The sequence below is a fragment of the Xenopus tropicalis genome, chromosome 6 (assembly GCF_000004195.4).
Source record: "Xenopus tropicalis strain Nigerian chromosome 6, UCB_Xtro_10.0, whole genome shotgun sequence".
Classification (NCBI taxonomy): Eukaryota; Metazoa; Chordata; class Amphibia; order Anura; family Pipidae; genus Xenopus; species Xenopus tropicalis.
The window spans coordinates 37,430,009-37,439,874 of record NC_030682.2 but is presented as its reverse complement, the minus strand read 5'-3'; the positions used below and the strand labels follow the sequence as shown (position 1 = coordinate 37,439,874).

The window sequence follows — 9,866 nt, the reverse complement described above, 5'->3', positions numbered from 1 at the left end:
TTGCATCACATGTCTCCATATATTAGGCCTGGTGCAAAGGGCATGGAAACCTCAAATGAAGTTTGTTAGTTACAAGTAAGAACAGTGCAACGCCATTACTAATGGACCAAATCTTTGGTGTCCCACTATGTGCAGTAGGGCACAGTTATCATTATTCATCAGTGATTCCCATTCAGCCATTGAGTGAAACATAACATGTACTAACACGACCAAGGCAAAGTCTATAGAACTGATACCTACTTGTTTGGGCGGTGGTACAAGATTAAAAAGGGTGGTCTTTTTTTAAAGGATTAACATTAAGAGATTATTTAATTTACGAAGCTGGACAATTATTAGAGGAAGAAACAATCAGTCTTATCATCCACTGGCCAATTCAGAGCCAGATGCACATCTTGTATTTCACATGATCGGATCATGTGTGAATTGTGAAGGGAGGCGCAGTCCATGCTGTTGCTGGAGGGCAAAGTGCTGCACTTGCCAATGGAAGTCATCAGCCAGCAATGTATTATTCCTGACCCCATAGTATCACACAGATGTCACTAAGATTGTTGTGCAAAGGTTTCACACATTAAGTGGTTAGCCAATTCAGACAAAGCAAAGCAGGTAGTGCCAATGTGCCCAGTGTGTTGCAAAGTATGTTTCAAGAGTTCATGCGTAAAGATGACTACACCAATGCCAACACAGTTAGGAAGTTTTGATGACTTTGGCCTCATTCCCTAACCATGAGCTCCTATAAAACTGACGCCTGTCCAGGCACTTAGTCCAATCTACCTTTGCCCTTTTTCAGTACACATTTATATATAAATGGCACTGGCAGATTCAGAGGTGAGTGTGGCTACAGCTTCCACCACTATTCTGAGCTTCAGTGCTTCTTGTTCATACGTGCGAATATACACACTGGATAATATCAGACCGATCTTATAATGAGCCAGTAACCCAAAAGTAAAATGGTCAGATACATATTAACACACTGAGAGGTTATGTTATGTTCTGTAGACCAGTAAGCCTCATCCCTGAAAAAATAAAATTGATGCCTATCATTTTTTTTACAAGGATAGATGGAAACGAAAAATACTTTTACAAACCTCTCTTGCATGGCAAGAGAGTTTTTGTCACACACAGAAGCACATTTAATATGTACTAGTTGTTTTAACACAATAAGTGCCCAGGGGCAAACTGGACAAATCATTATTTACCCAATAGTCAAGATAACAACAAAAATACTGTTAGTATATTTTGGATATCTTGATTATGTACAAGAGCCAAAGCCAGACTGCATTTGCCAGCAATTAAAAGGCTATCCCAAATTATAACAGGCTATGAGCAGCAGAATTATTAATCAGTATTTCTGGATAATTCATAGTTTCCACTGGATGTCTATGCTGCTTTTGCAACCTCACTTTAGTCATAAAAGTCCATTACTTACTAGGCAGGGCATTACAATAACTATTGCATTTCTTGTTAATTTTATCTGCAGTATACTGAAGCAGTTTTCCTGCTAACTTATCTTATAACATATCTTGTAAAAACCTGGACACCAAAGATTTGGGAAGAAAACAGAAGCATATAATATCATGCATTCATTTTTAGGTGGTAACATAAAAAAATCCAGAGATGTTCAATTTCAAGCTGGTGTAACTTTCTTGGGCTATATCTGCCCCTCTCATTCTAAGACCAACACAGAAGCTGCTGTATGATGATGGGAGAAAAAAACTTACTGACAGCCCATAGACTTTTGCATTTTCTGTGAAAAGGATGCAAATGTAGAATAATGTATATAGTAATGCAAGATACTGCCAGCAGCATTAAGTATCAGGGCTAGTGATGAGCAATTATTTTCGCCAGGCATGCGAATTTCCACATTTCGCCAGCGGAGAATTGTTTCGAGAAACTTGCACGAAAATTCGCAGTGGAAAAATTTGTCAAAATAGGCCCAGTCGCGTAAAAATAAAGATGCGGGCGGCAAAATAAAGTCACAGGCAAAATTTTACGGCGAAATGGGACAGATTCACTCATCACTTATCAGGGCTGAACAACCTGCAGCCTCTACCTGTTGTTGAGCTACAGCTCAGAATCAGGTTCTATTAGCTCACACATACTCATGAACGTTATTGGCTGGCCAGAATATTACACACAACACTGGTATCAGAATTATTATGGACCCCCCACTGAAAATAAGATATAATGTAATATACATGTGATTATGAATTTATATATGTATATATATATAGAAAATAATCATCTGTGGCCAGCACACCCTTCAATGTTTCATTAAAAAATTTTTATTGTAGATATATTGTTAAAACCTAATATATATATATATATATATATATATATATATATATATATATATATATATATATATATATATATATATAAATAATTATATCCACATAAGCTATTTACAGTAATTTTCATGCAATAATTATGTTCATTTCTCTAATGAGCTTATAAACCAATATAAGCAACTGCTCTACTTCTCTGTTATTAACACAGTTATACATGTCCCTATATGCATGACACAGTTACTGTCTACTGTTACTACCTTGACCTAATATTGACATCTCATTCTACTACTATAGCATGTACAGTATGTATTTGCACATATGTTTATGCTGCTATAAACAACATTGGGCCAGGCAAAGCATACCAGAGAATGGACCATATAGGATAACATAGGTAGTATGTATTGTATGATTTAAGAGGAAAATTACATTAACTGATAGGAATCACTCTCATAGAGAGAATAATAGTAGGTCAGAATAACAAAATCTAATTTATATAGGAAATGTACATTTTCTTAATATTTCAGAACGTATTTATATGCATCTTGCAATCAAATGCCTGTGACATCACCCATAATGTAATATACCTACACCTAATAAACCTTTTATCTTACAAGGAGGAAGGAAAGGCATGGCCGTAAGCTAACTAACTAATACAGTGCAAGGGAAAGGCTTCCAGCAGCCGGGAGTTTTCACTCGGTGACAAGTCTACGACTGCTACAAATGTAACTCTTTGCTTAGTGACTTTTCTTTTCTTTAAATCACAGCCAATGTTTGTATCCAATCAGACACAGACAGATCAGCCTCCAGGCAAATCATTATATCCCATTTAGGCTTACCTAGACTTGGATTAATGCCCAATTATTGGAAAAAGAGAAAGGGAAAGAAACCCCCCACCAAGATACAAATCAAGCCTAGCTGAAATACAGGTTGTAATAGCAAGTGTTAACTGATAGGCATCAGCTTATTGTAAGCGGGAGGTTTTATTTCCTAGCTTTTATAAGAAGATTATTGTACAAGTAATACTGCACAGGTTATTACAAGTCTATTGATATTCTGATGTGGTGGGAGGGGCCCAGGTGTGCTCAGGTGTATAAATACCAGAGGAGCCTTCTCAGCAGGTACTGACAGAAGCTGAACACTCTCCTGCCTCTGGACTAAAGGTGAGTTGGCTCTGACTGATTTCTCTGTGTGCTACTTAGGTTTAGGTTACATGCAGCTGAGACAAGTAACAATCAGGAGAGGGAATTTATTCTTCCTGGGCATTTATTACAAGTTCCAAGTCCCACAAAGAGCCTTTTGTTTTTTCTTGACCAGGTAAATCCCCAGCATCCAATGAAAGTGTTACACTGGGTCAGTATTTAGTCATGTTGCAGGAATGCCTTTTATCTTAAATAGCAAGTGAAGTTTGATACATGCTCTTTGTGGTACAGCAATGGTCATGAAGCTTGATACATGCTCTTTGTGGAACTACTATGGGCACAAAGTAGGTCTGGATGATTTGGTTTGGGATTAGGCATGGCATTAATTATTTGAAATATATGTGATAAAAATGAGTGGATATTGTAAATAGTCACAATATGCATGGAGGACCATAGGCTTGCCCAATATACAGCCCCCAGGAATCCTGATAGGCTGCTAGAAACTGAATATGCCTGATATAGCAAAACTAGAATGGCGGTCTGTGAGCATTCCGTATCTGTACTAAACAGAAGCAGGAACTGTGGCTCCTAACTACATTAGGGTGCAGCACGACTCTTTCAGTAGTTAACATAATCATTGATTGAGCAACTAAATAAGCAATATTGATACAGTAGCTGAGCATATTTCAACTATACATTAGAAATGTATTTTATTTATTTATGCAGTTGAAATCCTAAAAATTTTAAAGGGGATCTCCACCCAAAACGTGTGTTTTTATAATGACTGAAAATATAATTCTAGGCAACTTTCCATTCATTAACAATGTTTAATCCTTTTAAAGTTATTTGTAAATGCAATTGCTGAAAGCAGTATTCGTTTATCACTTTCTGTTTTTTGGTTCTGACTCTTGGAACAATGTAGCAGACGTCAGTTATACACATAGTTTTTTAACCAGCTGGCTTCTGCCACGTCATTTCAGGCGTCAGAAACCAGTAGTGCATAGAATGTATGCGGCAAGGCCAATACCTTTCAGTAGCAATCAGACTTACAAATAACTTCTATTTTAGAAAGTTGTATTTTCTTTTATTGTGAGAAAAAAAACCTGTTTTGGGTGGAGTTCCCCTTTAAGAAGAAAATAATATCTGTAGGAAAAGTATACAGTATGTAAAGGCTATGCTGAAGTGACTGCAGTATAACACAGGCTGTGGGTTTAAAAAAGATGTAAATATATTATAATGTTCCATGTATGCAACACATTTCTGCTATGATGGATAATATATTTCCTAATTATGATGGGTATCACATTTTCCTAATTATGTTTTGTTTCCCCAGCACTGCTAACTATGGAGACAGTTCTCAAGACCCTGTTTGTTCTCCTTGTGGCTACCTCATTGACTTTAGCCAAGGATTTACCACAAGCTACCAGAGTCTTACAAACACTCTCCAGAGGTGAGGCCAGCTTATCCCTGTCTCTGTGTTGTTATATTATCACTGGTATTTGAGAAAAAGTAATCCCATCCTGAGCTTCATTTAACATCTCCCAGCCCAATAACTACCAGCATCATTAACCATTAGAAGCTAGTTTGGAAGTGCCTGCAACATTCAGCTTGTATTTCTGTTGGATGAGACTGCTGGGAACTGTAGTTAATTATAGTTAAGGGAGGTACCTGTCAGTCCTTATATACATATCAGCTCTTGCATGTTATGCCCTTAGGGTTAGCCAAGCCACTCCATTCCTTTAGAGCAGAACACCTACCTAATGCACATGTTGCAGAGCTCATCAGCTCACCTAGAAATCACTTCTGTACCTGACATGTGAAGGCAGTCTGTGACACAAGGCTCTCATAGCATGAGTAAGGCAACAATCTAGCTTGCATGTATTTGAAAACCTCACTTATGCTGTTGTTGCATTTTTATATCTGGCTCTTTTTTTTGCAGGATGGGGTGACAATCTCGAGTGGGTTCAGACATACGAGGAAGGCTTGTACAAAGCAAAAACAGAGTAAGAACTATATATTATCATGGGTGCCCTCTAGTGTTATTCTATAGGAATGTGTATTATTAATGCCATGCTGTCACAGGCATACACCATATCTCATGGCACTCACACAATAATGTAATACTGGGGTCTTAATAACATTTCACAAGTCTTTGCCCATTGCATGGCTGTGTGCCATTTGGAAATATTGTCTATTGGACTGATACTCTTTTATTACTAATTTATGGCTGGCTAAGCAGGGGTTTCTTGCTTTTTATACCATCATATCAATGGAGCACAGTGGGATATTCACAGAAGGATGTTCTGTAAGGTGAAATGCAATGTGGCAGGAGAAAGGTGTATTATCTTTTAATTGGTTACATAAGGGAAGCAAGCAATAAATACAACAGTTAACTACAAGTATGTAGTTTGCAGGAGTAATAAAAAAAATTTTCTACAATGTTTTTAATTACTACAAAGAAAACAAAGATTTGTAAGATATGTAATCTGGAAATCCTTTAGTTGCCTGCCCCTTAAAAAAACAATTAAGCTTGTATGTTAAATATGATAATATTGTGTAATTATTTCCTTTCTCTTTTTCCTGCAGAAACAAACCATTGATTCTCATTAACCACAGAAACGACTGCCCCCATTCTCTAGGTAACATTTTTCAACATTCCATTCTAAATGCAACAGGTTAAACAAACTCTGATTCATTTCTGTTTCAGTTTTTAAAATAAAATGGGCATAAAGGCCCTAATGTGAAACACTGTCACACATACAATGTGTTTGTACAGAACAAACTAGACATGCCGGCTTTACAGCTTTATAGCTTTATATGCTATACCTTGACTAGAACAACACCATCACATTTGCAATAAGCTATATACATATGCATTCAGAACAGGAATATGATTCTGGTTAGTATATTGTAAAGGTTTACTTACCTATAATTACCTAATGTTGCTTTATCAGAACCTTCATGGTTGTTCCCACTCCTATGAATAAGATAAATATGCGAAAACATAAGGCCCCCACATGCAAAATAATTGATGCCCATATGTGTATATATATATGTAGAACAGATCTGATTAATCAGGTTGCAATAATGTTGATGTACTTCTTTCTACACTGCTTATGGCTTATATGTATTGCATAGTAATGTACAGTACTGCCTGGTAACAAGAATGGAATTTCTATTGTAGCTCTGAAGAAAGCATTTGCTGAACACCAAGGTATCCAGAAACTGGCAGAAGAGTTTGTGCTTCTCAATGTTGTTGTAAGTAATGTGTCCTTGCTTGGCATTTAATATTTGGTCTAAAGCAATGGGTTTATAGAACAGAGAATAATATGCAGTATATTATATGTGAAGTGTTTCATACTATGCACACAGACTGCATTAAATGTGCAGCTGAAGGTGACACTCTATCCAGTATCTTTGTAGTGACTTCCCCTCTTATCCACCAGGTGACAGTAATATGAACAAAGATTCCTCAAATTCACATATACAAGCTGTTGCATTCAAATCCTTCATTACTACATTATTGGGTATTATATTGGTGTATTATAGAATATATGCCTAAATATGTACCTGATCTGTTCTGAAATAAACAATGCCAAATAGTGTCAAGATAAAAAAAAAATATTCTCTATATATTGCAATTAAAAACATAAATAATTAAAATATGTATTTGCCTTTTTTAGTATGATCCTACAGATAAGAACCTTCAGCTTGATGGCCAGTATGTTCCCAAGGTTGTATTTGTAGGTAAGTAAACTGGGTCTTGTGTGTATTATATAGAGTCTGGCCAACTTATCGTGAAAGCAGCTATTTGGACAGTATTTCTGTTTGTTGCCCCTCAGGCAGTCCCGAGAGATGCTTTATACAGAAGTCATTGTTTTATCCTACTCCTCATCAATGACTTGCTTGTTAAAACATCCAGCAAGAAAAGCACAAATAATTTTTATTATGCACATTTTATAATACACAGATTTCATATAGCACTATTGTAGACTTTGTTACAATAATATATAATGCTAATAATACTGTGGACATTTCTTTCTGCACAGATCCCTCCCTGGTCGTCAGAGCAGATCTTCCTGGGAAATACTCCAACCACCAGTACACCTATGAGCCAGCAGATATTGATTTGTGTAAGTGTTCCACCCGCAAATGAATTTGGTACCTATTTCTGTAAGTCATAAATCAAAGTCTGAGAATCGGCAGCAAGACAAAAGCTGGTGATTTCCTCCTACAGGCAACTTTGCATGACTTCGGAAAACCAAAGTGATGCTTAGGCCTTTCCAGCAGAATTGATGGTGGAAAGGCATTTAGGAGCGATTATTCAACTGCGGCAGATAGATACTCCTAGCATTTTGCTATCCGCTCTTTTTCCAGGCAGCAAAATGCTGGGAATAGCCTTGCCATTAATTACAATTATAACCGCCAGGACCCCGAGTTTTTGCTGTCTAGAAAATGTGCAGGGTGCAAAACGCTAGGAATACACATGGGTACCATTACTGTAGGTGGAGAGACACCTACAGAAGGATACCCTCATGTTTAGGAATCATGCCAGTATCACTAAAAAAAAGGTGTACTTTTTCAAATAGCCTCCTTAATTCCATCCCCCAGACCAGTGCTAATTATGGGCTACAACTCAGCTAACTGTGTAGTTTCAGGAGTATCCCTGGGCCTATATGCAATAGGATAGCTATTTCCCTTGGTGGATAGTATAGCTAATTTAACATGCATTTAATTGCTCATGGTATTCATTCTTTTCTCTTTATTTTCCTCCTAGTGTTTGAGAACATGAAGAAAGCTTTGATCCTGCTGAAAACAGAACTTTAAAAGGGAATATATCACAGGAGATTTTATTTTGAATCGACTATGAATATTGCGGAGGTGTTTGCTAAAGTAATGTTACAATATGTACCAAAGCCAACAACATACAAATTTAGCGGTGTATGAAGGAAACCATTGTTTTTGTCTTTTTAAACGTGTTACCGTTTGCTTCAACTGAATGCAATTTGATTTTTTAAATAAATCTATCTGGGGTTATTTATAAATAATCATGTTGTTTGTCTTTTGAATACTTCTAGATGGCATAGAACTGCTAGCATAACAAACATTCTCCAGCCTTCATTACAATGGCTGGTATTGTGGCTCCATGGCAATCAAATTGGGTACAACTATAATAAATAGAGAATGGATAGGCAATCTGTATATATGTTGGGTATTTTGTTATGCACCATTGTGTTTTATAATACACCAGAGAGCTAAGAATATATAATATTTATATGTATAAACAGTAGTGATGTCATCAGTTTCATGACTCACTGAAAATTATATTACGTATATACGTATATATATACGTATATTATAACAAAAACCTTCCCCCTGTCGTAAAATATGAGTATAGTAGAAGTCAACTCAGAGTTCCATGGCCTTCAGCGTTGTACCTTTATATGGCCATACAACTAAATCCACAATAGAGGGTTCATTATTCCTTATATAAATGGTGCATTCTTAGGTCAAAACTCATTATCTATAACAAACTTATTGACAGCAGCACTGACAGGACAGAGACTGCTATTTATTACTTGACTGTGAGAGCATCAAGAATAGCAGCTCCTTTATCACACACTTAGCGGTGCTCTCAAGGTTTTTAAAGACTAAATCAGTTCTAAGTGGCCAAGCTCCTCTAGGGACATGAAGGGCCACCATTAGTAATAATGGGGCCCCATACTATCAAGTTAGCAGGGTTTTTCTCCCCTTAAAGGGCCCAATTTTTATCCGACCAGTCACCCCCTGGGTGGTGGTCCCTCCACCCACTTAATCCTGAGGAACATATAAAATGATTCCTCCAGCGAAAACATGTGCCTTTACCTGAGCAGTTGAACCATGTTCATTTATCCCTTACCCAAGGGCAAACATGGGGTGTAGTATAAAAAGTGGGCACAGCCAAAAGTAGTAAGGATATTGTAATGATCAAAAAGCAAAAATGAAATAAAAATAGCCCAGTATTAGACAAAAGCAGTGTAATTGTGCTCAGAGACAATTCTGTTAGTTAATAGAAACACACCCCACTCAAGTTGCGCCCTAGGCACCTGCCTACACCTAGCTCTGACCCTGCTTAGCCTCCCCTCACTATATCCTCAGCTTTCAAGTCAAGCATTTCATTCTCAAAAATATTTGCCATAGGCTATTGTACAGAAAAAAACTTGTTTAACAGCATTTTTCTATTTTTTTTCTATGCGTGGGATTGCCACACTGGTTGCTGTGGTATTTCTATGTACAAAATATTTCCCATAAACCCCACTGAAATGGCATCCTCTAGCCCAGCCTCCCCTCTGGTTACTTTATACAACAATCTTGTGTCAGATATGGGCATACCAGTCAGTGGACCTTTGGTTCCCCAGTGCAACGCTGACTGTTGGTGTCTTACGCTTGACTCTTCGTG

General features: G+C 37.2%; 1 protein-coding gene across 2 annotated transcripts; it reads left to right on the top strand.

Annotated features, from left to right (window-relative positions):
- Nucleotides 1–3,340: 3,340 nt before the first annotated feature.
- agr2 (anterior gradient 2, protein disulphide isomerase family member) lies at nt 3,341–8,475 on the top strand. 2 transcript variants are annotated; one of them, XM_012964714.3, is made up of 8 exons: nt 3,341–3,448; nt 4,761–4,877; nt 5,367–5,430; nt 6,014–6,066; nt 6,612–6,685; nt 7,111–7,174; nt 7,477–7,560; nt 8,205–8,475. In XM_012964714.3, exons 2-8 carry the CDS (start codon nt 4,772–4,774, stop codon nt 8,252–8,254), a joined length of 495 nt encoding a protein of 164 aa, XP_012820168.1. In that variant the 5' UTR covers nt 3,341–3,448; nt 4,761–4,771; the 3' UTR covers nt 8,255–8,475.
- The last annotated feature ends 1,391 nt before the right edge of the window (nt 8,476–9,866 follow it).

What these genes read in the sequence shown, in the direction of transcription:
- agr2 (XM_012964714.3), top strand. Translation starts at nt 4,772, where the DNA reads ATGGAGACAGTTCTCAAGACCCTGTTTGTTCTCCTTGTGGCTACCTCA. An exon ending in CGACTGCCCCCATTCTCTAG is followed by an intron (nt 6,067 to 6,611) that starts GTAACATTTTTC and finishes TTTCTATTGTAG; the next exon opens with CTCTGAAGAAAGCATTTGCT. An exon ending in TCCCAAGGTTGTATTTGTAG is followed by an intron (nt 7,175 to 7,476) that starts GTAAGTAAACTG and finishes CTTTCTGCACAG; the next exon opens with ATCCCTCCCTGGTCGTCAGA.